General features: G+C 42.3%; 2 protein-coding genes across 2 annotated transcripts; both read left to right on the top strand.

Moving 5' to 3' along the window:
• Positions 1-9,014: 9,014 nt before the first annotated feature.
• On the top strand, positions 9,015-9,765 carry LOC120357589. Its single transcript, XM_039448419.1, has 3 exons — positions 9,015-9,322; positions 9,406-9,486; positions 9,574-9,765. The coding sequence occupies exons 1-3, from the start codon at positions 9,275-9,277 to the stop codon at positions 9,763-9,765; spliced, it is 321 nt and encodes a 106-aa protein (XP_039304353.1). The 5' UTR covers positions 9,015-9,274.
• A 10,824-nt stretch (positions 9,766-20,589) lies between these two features.
• LOC120357653 lies at positions 20,590-21,717 on the top strand. The gene is made up of 2 exons (XM_039448690.1): positions 20,590-20,902; positions 21,206-21,717. The coding sequence occupies exons 1-2, from the start codon at positions 20,762-20,764 to the stop codon at positions 21,614-21,616; spliced, it is 552 nt and encodes a 183-aa protein (XP_039304624.1). The 5' UTR covers positions 20,590-20,761; the 3' UTR covers positions 21,617-21,717.
• The last annotated feature ends 3,803 nt before the right edge of the window (positions 21,718-25,520 follow it).

Below are 25,520 nucleotides of genomic sequence, written 5' to 3'. Positions count from 1 at the left end.
TCGCATGCCGATAGTACGATGCCTGCGGTTGTTGTAATCCGACACCAGACGCAGCTCGTTGACCCACTTGTGCGACCCGTTAAGTGTAAACATACGCCACATATCGTTCTTAAGTGTGCGATTCCATCTCTCTATTATCGATGCTTTTAAAACCGAATATGTAGAATAATGATTAATGTCATGCTTTTTCAAGACTTTTTGCACATCGGCGTTATAAAATTTCTTTCCCATATCCGTTTGTAAATTTTTCGGGCATCTTCCGCTCTCTCGAATTATCTTGGCGATTGCGTCAGCCGTCTCACGCCCGGCCTTGCTCTTGAGCGGTACTGCCCAGGCGTATTTACTCAACGCATCGATGACGGTAAGTATGTAATTATGACCTCTATTGTACTTTGAATAGGGACGCATCTCGACGATATCAGCTTGCCAAAGATCGTTGAATCCTTTGATTATAACACGTCTTCTAGGAAAATTGCGTCTAGCTGACGCGTGTAATTCTTCGACGATTCCTCGCCTCTCGGAGCTTATTGTTTTCTTCGATGAACTCATATTTCGGCGCGTAAACGAATTGCATTACGACTAACTCGTTTAGCGGTTACACGATGTAATTTATAATGTCGGCAAATTGCAAAGTTCCTCTACTTTTGATTAAAAAAACGTTATTTCTCCATTTATCAGTATTTTCTGTCTTCCTTTAATAACTTTTCTTTGTCTTCCGGTTTCTGTCGATTAGATAATTTTTCATACTCATTTTTGACTCGATCTACGGCCATTCGATAACCATCCTTCACTCGTTCTTGTGTCTTTTCATAGCGATCCTGAGCCGATCGATAATTGTCTGACAACCGTTCTTGAAACGTCCGATTTTTATTTAAGAATCGTTCAAAGTCTTTCGTTAAACGTTCGTAACCGTCTTTTCAACGTTTATTGCTGCTCATTTTTGTCGTCAATCGCACGTCCTTCTCAAACAAAATCAACCTCTCGTCTGACTCGTTTCGTGGGTATACGATTTAATTTATAATTATGCCAGTTTCACGAAGTTCTTCCACGATGGACAACATCTCGTTGCCGTGAGCGTCGTTGCCCGCTCGATGTGAAGCGTCTAGAAATCGTAGACGATCTACTAATTCGTTGGGATCGTCCCAGTGCACGTAATCAATCGCGTTGTCGTTTAGTATCATAGCGCGAGGTAATCCCTTTCCAGATTTATTCTTTCTCTTTGGTGTAGATTCGATTGACATCAATGGTGCGATCACGTATCTATACTTGTATCCTTTGTTGCCTCGTAGTCGACTCTCCGCGGTGTAATTACGTCTATGTACGTTTGTAGTCAACAATATGCTCTTGTACTTTTGCAAATCGTCCTCCTTATAGAGAAAATCAACGGGGAGTCTCTTAAAAATCAACTCGTAAAGACCGGCTGTGCCAGCGTATCGTACGCCATCGATAATTATGATATCATTGATGTCCACGTCAAACTTTTTATTACCAAGCATCATTCTATCCTTGTCGAGACGAACACCATACACGGTGTCTATAATTTTCTCTTTTCCACCACCGCTGAAGAAATCTCCAATGTACTTTTGACCGAGCGGGCCAAAATGCTCAGACAACGTTTTTCGACCTTCCAACGTTTGCATCTGATGTTGAACAGACGTTCCAAACGAATCGTCTGTGGTTTCGAAAACGTCCTCGAGAGCCTTGTTAGTTAATGTTGCAGGACCAATCATCGTACGCGGTGTTGACGTTATCGCTGGTGAATCCATTGCGTCGTACGCTTGTTCAAAACGTTGCTTTTTGCTCGATGTTGCTTTCGACAATTCGTAAAATGCACCATCGTCGTCGTCGTCGTCGCTCGGTCTTTTCTTAATTATTCTTTCTTCCTTGATTTCTTCTTTTCTTTTAATCGGCTGAGATTCCTCGACAATCTGTTTCAGAGGTGCGACGATGGGCTTGAAACGTCTCTCCATTGCAATTTCCTCCTCGATCCTGCCGGTTTTTAAAGCGCGATGTTTCTTGCGGATCGCATTGCTCGTTTTTTCAATATCCCTCGCGAGTTGCTCACGCTTGCGTATATCTTTGTTATTTTCCGCCATGTTAACGTTCAACGTTGACGTATCGATAATGACTAATCGATTTGCGGTACCGCGAACTCGTTAAATACTTTTCTGTATCGTCCGTTACTAAGCGCGCTGTCCTTGTCTATCACTAGAAATCCATACTTTTGTTGCCAACAAGCACGGCACAAAGCACAAAATTCGTCGTACGACATGTCGGTGTTTACGTGATCGTTGTAAACATGTTTGAGGTTGGTACCATCCTGTTTAAACAGAATTAGGAGATTGGCGTTATCGCGTATCAGATGTTTAGGTATCCTCGCGTACGTTTGACAAAGATAAAAGCAGTCGACATTCGAGTGGCGGCCCATTGAAAAGTATTCTCTCACCGCATCCTGCTTATCGCACGCAACGTCGTCGAAGACGAAGATTGAATTTGGAAGCGCCTCGCTCGGTGGAATAACGTCGCTATTATTGGAGAACGTAAAGTAGCCGATTTCATCGATCGATTTCAACAGATTTTCGAGATATTGATATTTAGGCTGCTGCAGCGACTTGGAATAAATATAAACATTCTCGAAACGTACACCATGCGGACTCTCGAGCAGGCTTATCAGAACATTAGTTTTGCCGCACGAAGATGGTCCCGCAATTATTGCGCGGATGGTACTCGGTAGCATTTCACCGTGTTTCCGCAACTGCGCGTTGTCCCCCATCATTCGCAATTTCTTGTCGCAGTTTGTGACGCGTATCGTCAGCGACTGCCGCACGAATTTCATGTTTCACACTAAACTCGCGTGACGCGTCGAGGGCCTATTTATAGATGTGTGAAATCTTGAGTAGCTCAGTATCAAAAATGTTTCTCGCGCTGTCACATCCCAGCGATATTCTGGACCTAAGCGCTGAGCAGTTGCAATATATACCTAAAGTCGTACTGTTACGCGTGTACGGTAATTACATCGACCACGTTTGGGAACGGCTTCCGAAACATATACAGGTGGACCCGGTAGTTCAAACTTATCGTCGCTGCGACGAGCATTATAATCAACTTTGGCAGCGTACGCACATCGACGGCCCTGCACCGAGGATAAAAGATTGCAGCGAATGTCAGCGTCGAACAAAACCGGAAGTTTGCTGAATCGAGCGATAAACGCGCTTCCTTTCGAGTTACATATCCCCGGTTACCAGTTTTGCGGTCCGGGCACTCGGCTGAAGAAACGATTAGCCAGAGGCGACACGGGCGTAAATCCATTGGACGCAGCGTGCCGCGAACACGATATTGCGTATTCTAAGAGTAACGAACTCGTCGATAGACACGCTGCTGACGATATACTCGCAGCGTCAGCACGGAAACGCATTACCGCGAGAGACTCGACTTTGGGCGAGAGAGCCGCCGCTGCAGCCATCTGGGCAGCGATGAAGGCCAAGACCAAGATCGGCATGTGTATGAATGCAAAGACGAGAAAGAGGAAAACGACGACGACGAAAAAAAAAACGAGTACTTCCGTCGGCAAAACGAGGCGGCATGTTACCGATTCTGCCAATGTTGGGCGTTCTAGGATCTTTGATCGGTGGAACTGCAAATGTAGCGAAAGCGGTAAGCGCCCGCAAAAATGCGCGACGTCAACTTGAAGAACTGCAACGTCACAATCGCGCGATGGAACAAGGTCGCGGTCTATACTTGGCACCTTATAAATACGGACGAGGAATTTATCTCGGACCGTATAAACGCGGACAGGGCGTATCAACTAAGAGAAAAAAAAAACGTCGAAAAGACGATAAAAATGCCTGCGGGCATGACCACCGACGTGCAATTAAACCAGCTGGCGAGACGTATGCGTATACCGTATTTTAGATGTGTGTACATGCGTAATGCTTTACCGACGAGTGGCGTACGTCGAAACGAGAGCGGTATCGTTAATTTGGACGATACCACGGGCCCTGGCACGCACCGGATGGCTTACGCAAAGAGGGGCAACCGCGTTGTGTATTTCGACAGCTTTGGCAATCTTCGACCGCCTCGAGAGTTGGTGCGATATTTCGGAAGCAATGTTACGATAGAGTACAATCAAACGTCCTATCAGACGTACAATCAAAATTTCTGCGGACAAATGTGCCTGAGATTTTTACAAACTGTTGACTTTTAAAAAGATCGATGAGGTGTCGAAGAGTCTCAGTATTCGTTGAACGCTTTTTCCATCATGTCGTTTACGCTAACGCTAAGCGGAAAGAGCAGCGTTCTCACTGCAAATTATTCTCCGGCGATAGATTTGACCGATGCCGAATACGAACTCGGTTTAACGCTTTTTGAAACTTATAACACGATACCGAACGTGAACGCCTCAAACAATAAATTTTATTTCGGCAAAGACGATGTGGAGATTACGATACCCGAGGGATCATACGAGTTGCCGGCCATTAACGAATTTTTGAAACGTGCAATCTCGCAGAAACGTCCACGACGCAACGCGCCAGATGCCGGTGACACGCTAGTTGTCCGCGGCGATATCGGCGTGATCAATGATGACAACGAGGAAGCGATAGTGATTCGAGCTAATCATAACACGATGAAATGTGAAATTAAATGCGCTTACAAAATAAACTTTAACAAAGCCAACAGCATTGGATCGCTGCTGGGATTCTCGAAGCGTATACTGCAACCACGTAGATGGCACGAAACGGACATGTCAATTAATATTATGAACGTAAATATTATCCGCGTCGAATGTAGTATCACCACAGGTGCATACAATAACGGTGCGCGTGTGCATACGGTTCATGAATTTTCTCCGAGCGTGCCTTCAGGATATAAGCTCAGTGAAAGGCCTGCAACAGGCATTTACTTGCCAGTGATCATACGAAGCGTTACGGATCTTACCATACGCATTGTCGATCAAAACGGACGATTGCTGGATTTTCGAGGGGAGGAAATTACCGTCAGGTTGCACGTTCGAAAACGATAACGCGACACATGAGATGCTTGTGTTAAGTGGAGCTGAGCGAGCAAAGAGAGATAACGCATTCTTTACAAGACCGGTGACATCATCATCATCATCGATTGATAATCCGACTCGATCAACTGAGAAGCGAAAGAGGCTCAGTGTATCAAACGTTAAATTTTTACAATCACTGGGATTCGCGGTACGACAATCTTGATTAAAAAAAGAAAAAATGACTGATATTCTAAATATCGGAGACGAGCCAATCTTTGACGATCGAATTGTCAAGATTGAGACGCATGCTTATTCGCCGTATGCAAACACAACGTACGGGCACAGCGACGAGATAAGAATACCCATACAGCAACAGGATTTGTATACATTGCCGTACGAGAGCTTTCTATATGTCGAAGGGAGGCTGACAAAAAAGAAGAAACCTGAGGAGGTCAACGGTGACGTGGTTTTGGGAAATAATTGTGTTGCGTTTATGTTTGACGAGATAAGATATGAACTCGACGGTGTCGAGATTGATCGTAATAGAAACGTGGGTATAACTAGCTCACTCAAAAACTATGTAACGCTGTCATCCGACAAAAGCGTGATTTTGCGAAATGCTGGCTGGGAAGAACAGTTGACTACCGCTGATGGCTACTTCAACTTTTGCATTCCGCTTTACGTGCTGTTGGGATTCTGCGAGGATTACCGTCGAGTAGTGATCAACGCTCGTCACGAATTGATCTTGATACGAGCGCGCAACGATAACAATTGTCTAAAGGGCAATTCAGCGGTAGAGCCTGTGATAGAATTGTTTAAGATTCAGTGGCGAATGCCGCACGTAATACTGAATGAAATAAATAAACTTTCGATGCTGCTCACATTGCAGAGCGGACGATACCTCAGCATGGCTTTTCGCTCGTGGGATCTTTACGAGTATCCGCTTTTGCAACGTACGACCAAGCACTCGTGGGCTATCAAGACCGCTACTCAACTCGAGAAGCCGCGATATGTCATCTTTGCTCTGCAAACCGGTCGAAAAAACGTCATGTCCGAGGACACGAGCCGATTCGACCATTGCAATTTAATCAACGTGAAACTGTACTTGAATTCTGATAGTTATCCTTATGAAGATATGAATTTAGATATTAGTAAAAATAGATGGGCTATTCTGTACGACATGTATGCACGTTTCTGCAAAACTTATCTCGGATACGAGTATCTCGAGCCGAATCTCACAGTGACAAATTTTATACGTCACGGTCCTTTCGTAATAATAGATTGTAGTCGGCAAGTTGAATCAATCAAGAACGCAACCGTTGACGTGCGATTGGAATTTGAGACAAAGGATAACGTACCAGAAAATACTAGTGCCTATTGCTTGATAATACACGATCGCGTGATTCAGTACAACCCGTTGACAAACATTGTGCGCAAAATCACTTAATTCCACGCATATATTATACGATACATCGACGTAGACCACAGTGTTCGTTTCGACCGCGACATGTCCGTGCCGACGTTCGTGGATCTGCAATGTTTCCCCCTTGGACGATTGAGAGGTTTCGTCGTAAAAGAATTTGCTGCTCTCAGAGGGGGAAACGTTCTCGCGCATTATATCTTTGACAGCCCCCAGCCATGGGATTGGCTGATGAAATCCCAAAGATCTTGCGCCTCCTGGCTCACTGCCATGCATCATGGGCTAAGATGGGGCACCGACGGGGTGGTTCCGTACCGGAAAGCGAGACAAGTGATTACAACTGCAGTACTGGGTGCTGAAAATCCTGACGACAAGGAGATTGTATACGTCAAAGGACATGAGAAACGAGAATGGCTGGGAGAATTACTTCTGGACAATCGGCGAGAATACGCATACATCGAGAGCCTGGATGTGGATTACGAAGACGTGGATAATATGAATAATCTAAATGATGCTAATACTTTTCAATGTGGCAACACCGTACGAATAAACATTGTGCTTTACAAAATGTATTCAAACTTTACAATTGGTGGACACAATTGCAAAAATAAACATATGTAATATACGAGATACATTTTTTTTTTCCCCTCCATTACATCTACGTTTCACCAACGTTTTTTTCATGTTTCTCACGTTTAGTTTAACGTTTCTCATGTTTAGATTAACGTTTTTTTCATATTTCACGTTTCATGTACGTCATGTTTCATGTATGTCATGTTTTACGTTTCATGTACGTCATGTTTCATGTATGTCATATTTCACGTTTCATGTACGTCATGTTTCATGTACGTCATGTTTCACGTTTCATGTACGTCACGTTTCATATACGTCATGTTTCACGTTTCATGTACGTAACGTTTCACGTTTCATGTACGTAACGTTTCACGTTTCATATTTCTCACATTTAGTTTTACGTTTTTCACGTTTAGTTTAACGTTTTTTCATGTTTTTTTCACGTTTAGTTTAACGTTTTTTCATGTTTAGATTAACGTTTTTTTCATGTTTCACGTTTCATGTACGTCATGTTTCATGTATGTCCTGTTTTACGTTTCATGTACGTCATGTTTCATGTACGTCATGTTTCATGTACGTCATGTTTCACGTTTCATGTACGTAACGTTTCACGTTTCATGTACGTAACGTTTCACGTTTCATGTACGTAACGTTTCACGTTTCATGTACGTAACGTTTCACGTTTCATGTATGTAACGTTTCACGTTTCATGTACGTAACGTTTCACGTTTCATGTTTCTCACGTTTAGTTTAACGTTTTTCATGTTTTTTCACGTTTAGTTTAACGTTTTTTCATGTTTTTTTCACGTTTAGTTTAACGTTTTTTCATGTTTAGATTAACGTTTTTTTCATGTTTCACGTTTCATGTACGTCATGTTTCATGTACGTCACGTTTCATGTATGTCATGTTTCACGTATCATGTACGTCATGTTTCATGTACGTCATGTTTCACGTTTCATGTACAACGTTGCCAGACCGCGAAAACGTGTCGTGACACGTTCAAGCGATAACGATGATGATGAAATTGTTTGATAGAGGGGAAAAGTATCCCCCACTCCTTTACAATTGCAGAAGCTTTAATCCTCCTACAAACGTCGCAATTTATAATCAGTTTTGAATCAGTCGCTCGTTTGAACGGTTCTGAGACAACGCATCTCTCTCTCGGTATAAACAATGGCAAACTATTACGTTCCAATCCAGACTGAAGCGTGCGAGAGATCGTAAGTATCTTTATATTTAAATTACGTTTTATACATTTATTGTACGTTTTACTTATCTCTCCGTTTTTTTCAGCACGTCTTTGGAATCGCGGTATACGCCGCGTATTTTGGGTAGAAGGTTTGCGCTAACATCAACTTCCTACAAATGGATTGATGTAGCGGTCAACGTTGGATCTGTTTCCTGCTTCGTGGAGATATCGCTCGGCGATACACGCGGCAACCGGATCGTTCTACCTTATAAAACGTGGAGAGCTCTGTTAGATAAACGTGCGGATTTCGAGCGATTCGTCCAGTCAACCGAAGCACCATCGTTACCGATTCATGACCTTACCGTGCAACTCGTGAAACTGCGCGATGAAAATATTGTTAAATTATCGTTGCACGATGCTTGTATTTACCTAAAACCTGCAACTATGTTATTTATATTCAACCTGGAACATTGTGTCGAGCACATGTATTATACGCTGCATCAAAGCATTGCAACTGCGACTGAGAAATTTAAACATTTTGTAACATTTTTGCGTCAAAACTTTGCCATGAACAAACCAGACGCGACAGAATTATTGCGCAAATTTTACGATAAGAGTTCGCAAATTGAGTGTGAATTAATCGCTTACGCTATTGATACTATTGTGAACGAAGCATTACATGAACAATAAAAAAAGGATTTTAAAAAACTCTTTAAAATGTATTTGAAAATCTATCCTTATCCATTGTTTCCTATTTTCTTAGTAAATAATATGCGAGATAGTAGAGGCGCGCGTTATTTAGGCGCCTACATTAAGGAGGCGCGCGAAAGAAACAAGCATGGCGAGGCGGGGGGGAGACTAAACGCGCAAGCACACGCTTCACCATGTACGAGAAAATTGAGCGAGCGAGCACTATAGAAGAGTTTCTTTCTTTGAAAGTTTACATTAGTAATCGGGTATACTTCAGTTGTTTATATGACGTAGATTTTTGAAGAGGAGGAACTGCATAGACCTCTGCTTGCAGTCAGAGAGTCAGTCAGTCAGTCGTGAGACAGTCTTCTTGTGAAAAAGACTAAAAACAGTATTCAGTTTTTCGAAAAAATGGAAAGATTATTTCACGTAATTCGAGTTACGTATCCGGCGGATGCGGTAAGTTCTTTTCATCTTTTTTAACCCTGACATTTTTGAAAAAATATATACATATGTTTTTACATTTTTAATATTTTTTTCAGAGATTGATGGTACATAATGAGGAGCAACTCGTTGTGCCGATAAGGCACTTATTAGAATTAAGGATTACCAGCCCCCGCCCCGTAAGTTTTATTATTTATATCAATTTTAAATTACTATTTTATGTGTACAATTGTAATATTAAATGTTTTTTCCTGTTTTTGTTTCAGAACATCTCTCGAGACCAAATTGAGATAGCAGGATTTATCAATATATCCGATGCGAAATATAGGCGCTGGTACCGTCAGTGGGACCAGTGGTATAATGAAAGAGAGTGGGTCTGCAACGAGTGGGACCTGGAGGATCAATGGGACCTTCAAATATTATTCGGAGAGCGGGTCTACCAGGAGGAGATCTGGTGAAAAAAATTATTATAGAATATTTTAATACAAAAATTTTTTTTCTGTTTTTGTGTAAAATTTTTCAAAATACATATATGAATTTTAATTTATGTACCAATTTTTTTCTCCTATCACTTATTCACCTTTCCTTCAATCCCCTCATTAAAAAAATTATCGTGAAAACAGCGATAGAGGTAGGGCGGTACCGGGTGCTGGGTGGGGAAATTGGTCGCATACGACGAGCGAATGCGCTATAGAAGCGAGTGGATGGAAAAAGCGAGCGAGCGAGCGAGCGAGCGCGTGAAAGAAACAAGCGTGGCGAGGTGGGGGAGACTAAACGCGCAAGCATGCCCGTTACCGCGTACGAGAAAATCGAGCGAGCGAGTAAGCGAGCGAGGGACGGAGAGAGCGAATGCGTAAGCGAGCATCCCCTCCACGCACGCGGCGGATCGCCCCAGCGGACCCCGCGTTAGACAGCGCGCATCCCCTCCGCGTACGCGGCGGCGGCGGCGGCGGCGGACCCCGCGGAAATAGCCGCGCACACCCCTTCGCCATCGTATCGCTTATCTCCCTCGTGATGACAGACATTTCCGATTTCAAAGAACAGTCATACACACCTCCTCGCGATGTGATTTATTATGTTTATGTAAACAGAGTGACAGGTACATGGTCCATGTTTACATTAAATGGCCAGTTGCCTCCACGCGACACATTTCAAAGGTATCGACCAAGAACATGGTCCTAGAATGGTTATCACTCTGTTTACTTAAACATTGATTACGCAGAACTACCGGTTAGGTTCGTACACGTGTCCCCGATTTAATCCCCCCTCGCCCTGCCCCGGTAGCGTAACATCGTCTCCGGTTAGACCCCCCGTGAGACCCGAAATATTCCCCCCTTCCCCGCACGCGGCACATTTCAAAGGTGTCAAATTTATTTAAACATCGGCCAAGAACATGGTCCTCGAATCGTTATCACTGTTTATATAAACATTGATTACGCAGAACTACCGGTTAGGTTTACACGTGTCCCCGTTTTAAGCCCCCCTCCCCCTCCCCACCCGGTTTGGTCCACCCGCGGGACCTTATCGCCGGTTAGGTCCCCCCGCGCGACCCGAAATATTCCCCCCCTTCCCCGCACCCCCCTGAGATCCCTGGGTTAGAATCCGCCCATGCATTCTACTAACTCTGATAGTTATCCTTATGAAGATATGAATTTAGATATTAGTAAAAATAGATGGGCTATTCTGTACGACATGTATGCACGTTTCTGCAAAACTTATCTCGGATACGAGTATCTCGAGCCGAATCTCACAAATTTTATACGTCACGGTCCTGTCATAATAATAGATTGTAGTCAGCAAGTTGAATCAATCAAGAGCGCAACCGTTAACGTGCGATTGGAATTTGAGACAAAGGATAACGTACCAGAAAATACTAGTGCCTATTGCTTGATAATACACGATCGCGTGATTCAGTACAACCCGTTGACAAACATTGTGTGCAAAATCACCTAATTCCACGCATATATATTATACGATACATCGACGTAGACCACAGTCTTTGTTTCGACCGCGACATGTTCGTGCCGACGTTCGTGGATCTGCAAGGTTTCCCCCTTGGACGATTGAGAGGTTTCGTCGTAAAAGAATTTGCTGCTCTTAGAGGGGGAAACGTTCTCGCGCATTATATCTTTGACAGCCTCCAGCCATGGGATTGGCTGATGAAATCCGAAAGATCTTGCGCCTCTTGGCTCACTGCCATGCATCATGGGCTAAGATGGGGCACCGACGGGGTGGTTCCGTACCGGAAAGCGAGACAAGTGATTACAACTGCAGTACTGGGTGCTGAAAATCCTGACGACAAGGAGATTGTATACGTCAATGGACATGAGAAACGAGAATGGCTGGGAGAATTACTTCTGGACAATCGGCGAGAATACGCATACATCGAGAGCCTGGATGTGGATTACGAAGACGTGGATAATCTGAATAATCTAGATGATGCTAATACTTTTCAATGTGGGCAACACCGTACGAATAAACATTGTGCATTACAAAATGTATTCAAACTTTACAATTGGTGGATACAATTGCAAAAATAAACATATGTAATATACGAGATACATTTTTTTTTCCCCTCCATTACATCTACGTTTCTCCAACGTTTTTTTCATGTTTCTCACGTTTAGTTTAACGTTTTTCATGTTTAGATTAACGTTTTTTCATATTTCACGTTTCATGTACGTCATGTTTCATGTATGTCATGTTTTACGTTTCATGTACGTCATGTTTCATGTATGTCATATTTCACGTTTCATGTACGTCATGTTTCATGTACGTCATGTTTCACGTTTCATGTACGTCACGTTTCATGTACGTCATGTTTCACGTTTTATGTACGTAACGTTTCACGTTTCATGTACGTAACGTTTCACGTTTCATGTTTCTCACGTTTAGTTTAACGTTTTTCACGTTTAGTTTAACGTTTTTCATGTTTTTTCACGTTTAGTTTAACGTTTTTTCATGTTTTTTTCACGTTTAGTTTAACGTTTTTTCATGTTTAGATTAACGTTTTTTTCATGTTTCACGTTTCATGTACGTCATGTTTCATGTATGTCATGTTTTACGTTTCATGTACGTCATGTTTCATGTACGTCATGTTTCATGTACGTCATGTTTCATGTACGTCACGTTTCATGTATGTCATGTTTCACGTTTCATGTACGTCATGTTTCATGTACGTCACGTTTCATGTATGTCATGTTTCATGTACGTCATGTTTCACGTTTCATGTACAACGTTGCCAGACCGCGAAAACGTGTCGTGACACGTTCGAGCGATAACGATGATGATGAAATTGTTTGATAGAGGGGAAAAGTATCCCCCACTCCTTTACAATTGCAGAAGCATAAACGTGTCGTGACATGTGAAAGTGATAACGACGACAATAATGAAATTGTTGAAAGAGAGGGAAGCCTCCCCTCTCCTTAAAAGTGCAGAAGCATTAATCTTTAAATAAGCATCATAATTTCTTGCAACATCAGTATTGCATTAGAGGTTCGAACGAACGAACGATTCGCAATGTACTTTGCCGAGGGAGGTAGCACATTGTACAGTGGTGAAGTGAAGAAGGAATCCAATGGGTAAGTTTCGATATTCTAATAGCGTTTATGCAACGTTGTGTGATAAACTTTTGATTTTCTTTTACAACATTTCGACGGAGCGTCGTACAGCGCGCTTATTGAGCAGACGTTACGCTTTGACAGCTACGAGTTACAAGTATTTGGAGATTGGAATTAACGTCGGTCCACCGAGTTACGTGGAGATCGCCATAGGAGATCATCAAGGACGAGAATTGATACTGTCTGTTGAAACGTGGAAAGGTCTCTACGAGCAACGATGGAATATTTCCAAATTAATTCGGAATGACTACAAGGACAATTTTATAAGCGTCGGACCCTTAACAATCAAAGTTAGTGTGATGAATGACGTTAGGCTCATACGTCTCGAATCTTCTAACGTGTATGTGACAGTGATTGAATCCACGTTACATCGTATGTTCAGTTTGTATGAGTGTATCAACGTAATGTTCGAGCGCTTAGTTAGAATCGTTGATACAGTCGATGTTAAGTACACACAATTCTTAAACATCGCGTCCAATGTAATGAATCAAGAAAAAGCGATACGCGAGAGCAATATCTTCGATATGCGTCAACTCGTCGATTGTGAGCTGTTAGCTTTATTTTTTACTGCATAAACAATGTATTCACAACAGACAATAAATTGTTTATTATTAAATTAAAATTGCAACCTTTTTTTATTTTTCCTCTTCCAAAAAATCCACAGTTATACATTAGTATCAATACCACGATATTTAGTTTTGAAATATTTTAAAAAGAATGTGCGAAGATACGAGAGTACAGTCAGGCTAAAAAAAAAGATGCGAGTATAAGAGAATAAAGTCAGGCTAAAAAAAACATGTGTTTCAAATGCTCAGTCGTAGGCTAAAAAAGATGCGCGTATAAGAGAATAAAGTAAGGCTAAAAAAACATGTGTTTCAAATGCTCAATCGTAGGCTAAAAAGATGCTAGTATACGAGAGTAAAGTTAGGTCTTAGCGACGGAGAATGCTCTAGCTCTTCAGTCTCAGGCTAGCTCGCGCGACTGTAACAACGCAAAAATGGGTTACGGTCCAAATATTCCCGTGCAAATATCGCTTCCGGAAATAGAATTAGGTTTAGTGGTGCCTGAACCGCGTCAACCTATAAGTTTCCGGGAGTTGATAATACGTTTTCGCGAGCTGGGTGCTCGTGAGCTGGGTGCTCGTTTGCGTTACTTTAGGCTGGAAGGACCAGCCGTTCGCCGTCGTGCTGCGGTCATAGACAATGATTGGCCCGATGGACCAATTTTCCATGGTGGTCGCGGGAATGGCCGCTTGTTGCCCTTCCCCGGTATGGACATGCAGCCTATACGCCGACCTCATCTCGATCGCTATGCGCTTCTAGGCGGTCGCGGGGGTGGTCGATTAAACATCCCCCGTTTAGACCTGCCCATACGCCCGCCTCGTCATCTACATGATGCTGCCGAAGCTGCTCCTCGTGGTCGGGGGGCAGCTATATTAGATTTTATGCGACGTGAGAGGGCTCAAGGTCAGGCTGGACCTTCACGAGATCGGGCTTCGGACGAGGAGAAGGAGGAGCAAGAGCAGGAGGAGGACAAGGAGGAGGACAAGGAGGAGCAGGAAGAGGAGAAGGATGAGAGGGCTCAAGATCAGTTCGGACCTTCTCAAGATCAGGCTCCGGACGAGGAGGAGGAGCAGGAGGAGGACAAGGAGGAGAACAAGGAGGAGCAGGAGGAGGAGAAGGACAAGGACAAGGAGAAGGAAAAACAATAGTGATAGTGGTGGTGGTGTCAGCGGCGGCGGCGGATCGCCCCAGCGGACCCCGCGTTAGACAGCGCGCATCCCCTCCACGCACGCGGCGGATCGCCCCAGCGGACCCCGCGTTAGACAGCGCGCATCCCCTCCACGCACGCGGCGGATCGCCCCAGCGGACCCCGCGTTAGACAGCGCGCATCCCCTCCGCGTACGCGGCGGCGGCGGCGGCGGCGGACCCCGCGGAAATAGCCGCGCACACCCCTTCGCCATCGTATCGCTTATCTCCCTCGTGATGACAGACATTTCCGATTTCAAAGAACAGTCATACACACCTCCTCGCGATGTGATTTATTATGTTTATGTAAACAGAGTGACAGGTACATGGTCCATGTTTACATTAAATGGCCAGTTGCCTCCACGCGACACTTTTCAAAGGTGTCAAATTTATTTAAACATCGGCCAAGAACATGGTCCTCGAATCGTTATCTCTGTTTATATAAACATTGATTACGCAGAACTACCGGTTAGGTTCGTACACGTGTCCCCGATTTAATCCCCCCTCCCCCTCCTCCACCCGGTTTGGTCCACCCGCGGAACCTTATCGCCAGTTAGGTCCCCCCGCACGACCCGAAATATTCCCCCCCTTCCCCGCACCCCCCTGAGATCCCAGGGTTAGAATCCGCCTATACATTTTACTGTCAGTGCTTTATTCAATGGGAAATTGAGACTTTTTTAAATTAATAATTTCCAATTTTTTAAAACCATGCAGTAACAGTAATGAGTCGGTACGTATTTTGTAATTTATTAAAATTGAATAAATATGGAGAAAGAAGAAATGCTAGAGAAAGGACATTTCAAAATATCCAGACGTGGCCGACCATTAAAAAAATCCAAAAAGCTAATGACAACATCCTCGGACGAAACGCCAAAATATAAAAAACAATCCAGGGGTCTAAGTATGCAAATGGAGATCGATAGATTACGACTATTAGTAAAAGAAGCCGGCACCCAAGATGCAAGAAAAGCGTTTTCGGAGAACGAAATTAGTCCAAACAAGAGGAGCGACGTGAGAACTGCAAAAACTACCATCGAACTTTTGTAAGTAAATGTTAATACTAATTAAATGATTGTCTTTATTACAAAATTCAATTTAATTTTGTAACATTGTATGAACGTCTAAAGCTGTAAATGTCTAAAACTTGAAAATTGTTCTTTGTAATCACAATGTACAATGTATAATGTAATTTACAAGCAATGAATTCTTCAGGAAGTTTGATTGTATTCAACATGTAACACTGATTTTTATTTTGTTTTCTAGAAGAAAAGCAAAACATATTGAGACGAATTCTTTCGTACCGAGTAGTCCAAAGTCCATCCAAAATCCATATATTTCAAAAAGAGTCTCACCTGTTTCATGGACACCTACGCAAGAAATCTCACAAGAAGATTCCTGTTCTAATTGCAAAACTATTCTTGACAGATTGACGTGAGTATAATATTGAAATATTTAGAATTTGACAATGTTAGTCTTTCGAGATGAAAGTTAATTTCAAATTAATTTATTAATAATCATTAATGGTTTGCCGAATAGTTCGGTAGTATTGCCTTCGCTTTTTTAATGTATCACAAAAGAAAACCCAGATAGTTTAAACAAACTCGAATCTTTCTAGACCTTGGGCTTTATTTGTATTTACCTAATTAAGACGCATAAAAATTATGTAATTTGATTTTTATAAAAATCTTTCGTCTACCCAGATATATAATTTTTTAAACATTTCAAGTCTTAAAATATGTTCAATGTAATTTTTCAAGTCTTGAAATTTGTTAAATGTAATTTTGTTTACAAATATTAATATGAAACTGCCTATATTGGTCACAAGAAAATTACAATTCAGGGAGAAGGCGATATTATAGATGCTTATTCTTATGATCAAAACCGTTAAATTGCTTATTAATTTCATTTCTAATATTCCGGTTTTATTCTATGACTGTGTTTCATGTTCGATGAATACGCGGCGCACAGTCAGCATAAGTCACGTCTATTAAGCTGGCACAGCCATTTCAGCACAATCAAATGGGACATATACAGGATTTCTTTGCTATTTTTTTGCTAATTTTTTGCTCTATTTAGAATTTTTTTGCTCCAGCCGTTTTGTTAAAGACAATGGCTGTGCTAGCTTAAGTTAAAGTTAGCACAGCCATTAGTGAAAAATTGAAGGGGACTAAAAAACAAGTACGAATTCTTTTAGTGCTATTTTTTTGCTAATTTTTTGCTCTATTTAGAATTTTTTTGCTCCAGCCGTTTTGTTAAAGACAATGGCTGTGCTAGCTTAAGTTAAAGTTAGCACAGCCATTAGTGAAAAATTGAAGGGGACTAAAAAACAAGTACGAATTCTTTTAGTGCTATTTTTTTGCTAATTTTTTGCTCTATTTAGAATTTATTTGTTTTAGCAGTTTCGCTAAAAACAATGGTTGTGCTAGCTTAAGTTAAAGTTATCACAGCCATTAGTGAAAAATTGAAGGGGATTAAAAAAAAGTACGAATTTTTTTAGTGCTATTTAAAATCACAATTTCTTGATAAAGATCCTGTAAATGCTATATGCATCATGAAACGTAGCGTTTACCTGAATTGTATTCACAATATTGGAATTGATCCATTTTTTGTCCATTATTGGACGAACCACCAAATACAAATATATCGCAAATATTGTTCCACGAATACAAGTGCAATATATATCGACGCTACAGGCAGCATCGTGAAAAAATTAACGAAGCTAGATAAAAGTTTATCGAAACATATATTTTTATACCAAGTTGTTATTAAGTACAACCACGCGCAATTCTATGTTAGCCAAATGTTATCTGAAAGGCACACAACAAACAATATTCATTTTTGGCTATTAGAGTGGTGTAGAATGGGTGCTCCATATCCACGCGAAGTTGTGGTTGATTCGTCGAAAGCATTATTAAATGCGGTGATACGATGCTTTACAAATTGTGGAACAATTAAAGATTATGCAAACGCATGTAAAAGTAAAACTTGTTTGTCAAAATGTTATGTACGCATAGATGTTGCTCACTGGATTAAAATATATGCAAACATTTTAAAATCTGTTCCACGAAGAATAAAAATTTTCTATATGGCAGCTATCGGACAATTAATTGTGTGCCGAAACACAGACGATGCAGTTAAAGTATTAAGAGCCATACTAATAATTTCACGACCAGAAACGGAAGGTATGTTATTGAATGGTGAAGAAACTACTTGCGAAAGAGAGAAGAATAAATTAAGATCAGTTCTAACAGGTTAGTTTATTTTTCGTTATTATTTTCTATAATTATAAATTAATTTTTTTAAATAAATTAACATAAATTAATATGCTAAATATATTGATTGTCTCATTTGTCTCATTTTTATTATGATATGATACATTGCAGTTTCTTAAGTTCCAACGGAATAAAAAATTTCAACATATTTAATTAAAGTCACGATAAGCGAGACATTATTATAGATTTAAATATCTTCTTATGAATTCGTCGTCAAATATTATTCATCTATATATGTTGCCATAATATTTCATTATGACTTGATGTATCGTAGGTATCCTAGATTATGAAGATATCGAAAATTCAGAAAATAACAATGACAATAATGACATTATTGAGGAAGATGCAATTAACGAGATAGAAGACAATGAATGGTCAAGATGGGGTAACGAAATTAATAATCAAGTAGACCAAATATTAAATGAAGTCGCCAATCGAGATAATGCCCATTATTTTCCAACATTAGCAAAACGTTTATTACAAGACATTGCTATATTCCCCTTATGGTCAAACGTTTGCCGTGACAATTTTGGTTATGGACGAATACCAGCATCTAGTGCAAGTGTCGAAGGGGAATTTAATAAAATAAAAAATTGCATTTTAAAGAATTATAGTGTTCCTATGAGATGCATTTTTAAAAATTTATTTAGATTATCTTCGCGGAAAAATAAAAATTGTTGACGCTGAGGGACAAAACGACTTAATAACATTAATTAATTCAGCAAACATTGAGGAACATGATGACATGGAAAAAATTAAAAATGAAAATACTTTACAAATTATTAATGTCTCACTCCAGAAAGATCAACCAAAGTCGTGCCCTGCTTGTAACAATGGTGACATACCGTCTGGGGCACATACTTGTATTTCTTTTTTTTTTTTTTTTTTTTTTTTTGTTTACGGAGGGGAAATGCGTTACCGCATACCCCGGGCCTCGGGGGAGGCCCGGTGGTTATGTGGGGCTCTCCCCCGCCGTCGGCGTGACGGCGGGGGCATACCCACTAAAACCCCTCCGGGTGTCCTGCCCTGGTCCGTAAGTGGGGGGGCTCCGGGAACGCGTGCAGCATACTTCCGGAGCCCCCTGGACCCAGTCGGCCAGTTGGCGGCCGACTCGTCTCGCCAGGGACGCCCTATCGGTGGGCGCCCCTGGCAGGGCTTATAGGCCGTGGTCTGCCTTAGGTCGGGGGAGAGGGACACCGTCCCTCCCCCGCCTCTTCCCCGTTGGTGTTGGGGGTATAGGCCCGGGGTCCGGCCCCCGCCGGATGGTTCCCGGGCCTAGCTGCGCCGGTTGAGGCGAGCTCCCTAATTTCTCTAAAGGAGGGGGGAATCTTGTTCCACCTCCCTCACCCCGGCGGAGCTGGAGGGGGGGGCTATCCTCCCCGTCATGGAGGAGAGACAGCCCCCCCCCCGGATGTTATTGGGAATTAGCTCCGCCGGGAGCCATGTTTAGTGTAAGCCTCGCCCTACCTCGGGTCCCATACGCTGGGCCTTCAGTAGGGGGGGGCGCAGGAGGATCGTCCTCCCCGTTGTTGTTGGGGAGGACACCGTCGTCGTCCCCCTCCTCGTCGATAGTTTGAAGCGAGGGGGGTTGGGCGCCGGCGATTCTTCTCCGCTTGCGGCGCGGACCCCCGCCATCGGGAGGTCCAGGTCGATCTCTCGGAGGGCGGGGATCCCCGCCTCCACCATTGTCCCGGGGGTTGGGTCGGCGACGTCGTCGCCTGCCACCCCCCCCAGGTCTTCCTCCGCGTTGCCGCTCCCTCGCGGTCTCGGCCGCCTCCTTCTGCAGCATGACCTGCTCACAGAAGGAGGCGACCGCCTTCCAACAGCTCTCCCTGAGGAGCATCTTTTCGATGACTACCCCCAGGGAGAGGTCGTCCCCAATTTCTCCCTTTAGGACCCCGCGCAGCCCCTCCCACGCTGGGCAGTGCTCGAGGGTGTGCTGCGCAGAGTCCATTTCCTCCCGGCAGTGGTGACATTGCGCCGTCGGCTCTTTCCCGATGCGACACAGGTACTCACCGAAACAACCATGTCCGGTGAGCACCTGTGTCATTCTATAGGTGAGACCGCCCCAAGGGCGGTCCACCCACTCCTCCAGGTGGGGGAGGACGGCCTCCAGGACCCGGGTGCCCACGGTCGGCGGGTTTCGGGCGAGGTGGTCGCGCCACGCCTCAATCGCCCGCCGACGGGCTCTCTCTTTCCACGACGCCAGGGTCCTCGGGGGGATGTCATTTCCCCGTAGGCGGGCGGCCCTGACCCGAGCGTATAGAACGGCTCGGGCCGTGGCCAGGTGTTCCGCAGGCGGTATGCCCGCCAGGACCATTATGGCGTCGTTCGGAGCGGTGCGGTATGCGCGCACGATGCGGAGGGCCAGCAGCCTCTGCACGGAGTGCAGGTGTTTGAGGATCTTCCTGCTGGCCCCCATAGCCTCGCACCAGACCGGGGCACCGTAGAGTGCCCCGGACATGACTGCGTGCATGTACGCGCATCTCGCACCTATACCCGGGCCTCTGAGGTTGGGCATAAGGCCTCTGAGGGCATTAGCCCTCCCGCCCAACCGTGGGGTGATGTCATATATGCAAAGTAGTAGTATATGCACTAGATAACTGTTCGTTAACTTATGATGAAGGAGGATACGGGCAGAAACGAATTTGCATTCCTTGCTCTCTATTGGAAGGCTCGCAAAACATTCTCGCCACAAGAGAAACGGAAAATTGGCGAGGTTTAAATAAAAACAGAAAACGCAAAGCAAGATATTTAGATGACCCTTGCGGCATACAAGATGCTTTAACATGGAGAAGTGCGAAGCTCCCTATAATGAGAAACGGTAGCTCCACAGAATTACAAGCGGTAAAAATAGAAGATCAAAATTATTGCTTTATAAACACTTGTGCTTTTGACAGCGTGCTGCAAATTGTCCTTGCCGCCTTGTCAGATTACAAAGATTTCGAAACCGAGGTATATTATTTTAAGAATTTGTTTAAAGTAAAATCATATGTACTGAGCGGTAGTATAAAGTGACCGATGTAAAAGTATTCAAAATATATATTTATAATTATTCAAAACATACAGAGTATTTCAGTTCTCACAAATTTAATGTGACAGCTGCCTGAGCTCCAATAAAAATAATAATTCTAACGTAGAATATCAAGATTATAATAGCTAATAAATAAGAAACGTCCGTCATGTGATTTTACTTCTAAAAATTAATTTTATTTCTTCAGATAGAAAAATTTGTCATGGCTTGTTCCTTTATTACAGATACGTAAAATCGAGAATAATAAGTTATATGAAATGGCGCTAGATATTTTAGAAAAAGGAATTAGAGCGTACACGTATAAATTACGTGCACAAATATTATTACCTTTTTCTAAACCTCGAAACGTACAATGTGGAAATTGCATTCAAGTAGATTGTCAAACTAATGTAGGCTACTTGGCGAGTCAGCTTTTCAGGAATAGTCCAAGTTTCGAAGAAAATTCTATATGCGATAAAGGATGTCCAGTCAGATCAAAGTCATTGCCTGTCTCTCAAATTGACTACAATCACTTATTACAAGCAGATAATTACAATATAATAAAAAACAATGTCCTATTAAAAGGAAGTAAGAAATGTTATCGTGAAAATTGCACAGGTTTTGAAACAACCAAACTGTGTAAAATAGGTAATTAGAATCGTATTACTTCCAAACAGATTCCTTTTATGTAATTAAAATACATATTCAAGTATATAATACATAACAATTATGCAAATTATACACAGATATAATTTCAGTTGATTATTCTCGCGCGCGCGCACACGCGCGCCAAACGTATACACACACACGCGCTCGCGCTCGCGTGCCCTCTTAAAATAATATTCATATCATTACTTCACACTATGCAAAATATATGTATATTTACACAAAATATTTTTTTCAGGACCTCTAGTATTATTCCACATCTGTAATGTCGAATCTACATGTGTAAGATTAGAAACAATAAAAAAAAAAAAAAATAGCAAATCCTTTAAATCCAAAGGAGGAATTACAATTAATTGGTATTGTAAATTTCAAATATCCGGCCATGACAAGACGTTCTACTTTTGATACAATGGGACACTATACAGCTATAGTGGCACGTCCAGGAAATTGCTGGGTGGAATATGACGATCTCGCATCTTCGGAAAAAAATATCAAGAAAACAATTGATATAAATCCACATCTATTAATTTATAAATCATAAATTAATAAATATAATAATAAACAAACTAATGTGAAAACTTTGTGTTATTTCTTATAACAAATATTATAGAAATAATTTCTAATACTGTAAGACTGATTTTCACAGTATACAATACTTAGCTTTACTCTTGTACAGCGATTCTCGTAAACGTACCATCGTCATTCCGTGATTATTTTTTCGGATTAAAAGTGGAACAACAAATTTGTACATGGTGTATTTCAAAAGCAACTTAATAATTTCGTCATCATATTTGTACAAATAACCAAGTTTCCTAATTTACATTGTGCTTGTATAGAGAGTCTCGATAAGTCAGATAAGACCTCGGATAAGACAGTTCTTAGCAAAAAGAAGCAGCCATTGTTTTTAGCGAAATGGCTAGAGCAAATAAATTCTAGAGAGCAAAAAATTAGCAAAAAAATAGCACTAAAAAAATTCGTACTTTTTTTTAATCCCCTTCAATTTTTCACTAATGGCTGTGATAACTTTAACTTAAGCTAGCACAACCATTGTTTTTAGCGAAACTGCTAAAACAAATAAATTCTAAATAGAGCAAAAAATTAGCAAAAAAATAGCACTAAAAGAATTCGTACTTGTTTTTTAGTCCCCTTCAATTTTTCACTAATGGCTGTGCTAACTTTAACTTAAGCTAGCACAGCCATTGTCTTTAACAAAACGGCTGGAGCAAAAAAATTCTAAATAGAGCAAAAAATTAGCAAAAAAATAGCACTAAAAGAATTCGTACTTGTTTTTTAGTCCCCTTCAATTTTTCACTAATGTCTGTGCTAACTTTAACTTACGAGGTGTGTTCAAAAAGTATCGCGAATTTTGTGTTTTTTCAAAAATTATTTATTTATTCATGAATATCTATTTTGTCCCCTTCAAAGTAATCCCCATGAGATATTATACACTTGTGCCAACGGTTTTTCCAATCTTCGAAGCACTTCAAAAAATCATTTTTTTTTATCTTGTTCAGCTCCTCCTTCGATGCCGTCTTTATCTCGTCAAGCGTAGCGTAACGTCGTCCTTTCATGGGCCTCTTCAGTTTAGGGAACAAGAAAAAGTCACAGGGGGCCAGATCTGGGGAATACGGTGGCTGCGGCATCATTAGTGTGTTGTTTTTGGCCAAAAAGTCGCGCACAAGCAACGATGTGTGAGCAGGGGCGTTTGGTACGAATTTCGCGGCGACCCGTCTCATGCCCAAATCATTAATAAAAATCGAATGGCACGAGCCAATCGATATGTTTAGGTCCTCAGCAACTTCTCTAACGGTGATTCGACGATTGGCCAATACCATTTTCTCCACTTCATTAATTTTTTCGTCTGTTGTTGAAGTGTTCGGGCGTCCGGCACGCTCTTCGTCGTTCACATCTTCTCGGCCTTCTGAGAACATTTTGTACCACCGATAAACGTTGCTTCGGTCCAAGGTAGCTTCTCCGTATGCCACAGTCAACATTCGGAATGCATCCGCGCACTTAATTTCGTTTTTCACACAAAATTTGATACAGGTTCTTTGATCCATTTTTTTGAATAGGTAAAAATCGAAGACGATCCAAAACACGTGCAAGCAAAGCAGCTGTCAACAATTAAGTGAACATTCCAAATGGCCGAGCTTGTCGGCATAAGTGAGAGACATGAGTACCAACATAACGCCACAAAAAGATCGAAATTCGAATATACGTAACCCGCGAAAATTCAAAATTCGCGATACTTTTTGAACACACCTCGTATGCTAGTAGAATGTAGAGGCCGGTTCAAACCACGGGATCTCAGGAGGTTGCGGGGAAGGGGGGGAATATTTCGGGTCACGCGGGGGGACCTAACCGGCGATAAGGTCCCGCGGGTGGACCAAATCGGGCGGCGGAGGGGGAGGGGGGCTTAAAACGAGGGCACGCGTGTAAACCTAACCGGTAGTTCTGCGTAATCAATGTTTATATAAACAGTGATAACGATTCGAGGACCATGTTTTTGACCGATGTTTAAATAAATTTGACACCTTTGAAATGTGCCGCGTGCGGGGAAGGGGGGAATATTTCGGGTCTCACGGGGAGTCTAACCGTTGACGATGTCACGCGACCGCGGCGGGGCAAGGGGGGAATTAAATCGGGGACACGTGTATGAATCTAACTGGTAGTTCTGCGTAATCAATGTTTATATAAACAGTGAAAACGATTCGAGGACCATGTTCTTGACCGACACCTTTGAAATGTACCGCGTGGAGGCAACTGGCCATTTACTGTAAACATGGACCATGTACTTGTCACTCTGTTTACATAAACATAATAAATCACACCGCGAGGAGGTGTGTACGACTGTACTTTTAAAATCGGAAATGTCTGTCATCACGAGGGAGATAAGCGATACGATGGCGAATATTTTTTGGGGTGTGCGCGGCTATTTCCGCGGGGCCCGCCGCCGCCGCCGCCACCCGCTGGCGCTCAATTTTATCGTACACAGTCAAGCGTGTGCTTGCGCGTTCATTCTCCCCACCCGCCCGTTTGTTTCTTTCAAGCGCCTCCTTAATGTCTACTATCTCGCATATTATTTACTAAGAAAATAGGAAACGATGGATAAGGATAGATTTTCAAATACATTTTAAAGAGTTTTTTAAAATCCTTTTTTATTGTTCATGTAATGCTTCGTTCACAATAGTATCAATAGCATAAGCTATTAATTCACACTCAATTTGCGAACTCTTATCGTAAAATTTGCGCAATAATTCTGTCGCGTCTGGTTTGTTCATGGCAAAGTTTTGACGCAAAAATGATACAAAATATTTAAATTTCTCAGTTGCAGTTGCAATGCTCTGATGCAGCGTATAATACATGTGCTCGACACAATGTTCCAGGAATATAAACAACATAGTTGCAGGTTTTAGGTAAATACAAGCATCGCGCAACGATAATTTAACAATATTTTCATCGCGCAGTTTTACGTGTTGCACGGTAAGATCATGAATCGGTAACGATGGTGCTTCGGTTGACTGGACGAATCGCTCGAAATCCGCACGTTTATCTAACAGAGCTCTCCACGTTTTATAAGGTAGAACGATCCGGTTGCCGCGTGTATCGCCGAGCGATATCTCCACGGAGCAGGAAACAGATCCAACGTTGATCGCTACATCAATCCATTTGTAGGAAGTTGATGTTAGCGCAAACCTTCTACCCAAAATACGCGGCGTATACCGCGATTCCAACGACGTGCTGAAAAAAAAGGAGAAATGAGTAAAACGTACAATAAATGTATAAAACGTAATTTAAATATAAAGATACTTACGATCTCTCGCACGCTTCAGTCTGGATTGGAACGTAATAGTTTGCCATTGTTTATACCGAGAGAGAGATGCGTTGTCTCAG

This window comes from Solenopsis invicta, chromosome 4 (genome assembly GCF_016802725.1).
Source record: "Solenopsis invicta isolate M01_SB chromosome 4, UNIL_Sinv_3.0, whole genome shotgun sequence".
NCBI classification, from domain to species: Eukaryota; Metazoa; Arthropoda; class Insecta; order Hymenoptera; family Formicidae; genus Solenopsis; species Solenopsis invicta.
Note: the sequence above shows the minus strand (reverse complement) of the source record. Positions and strands in the feature narration are given on the sequence as shown.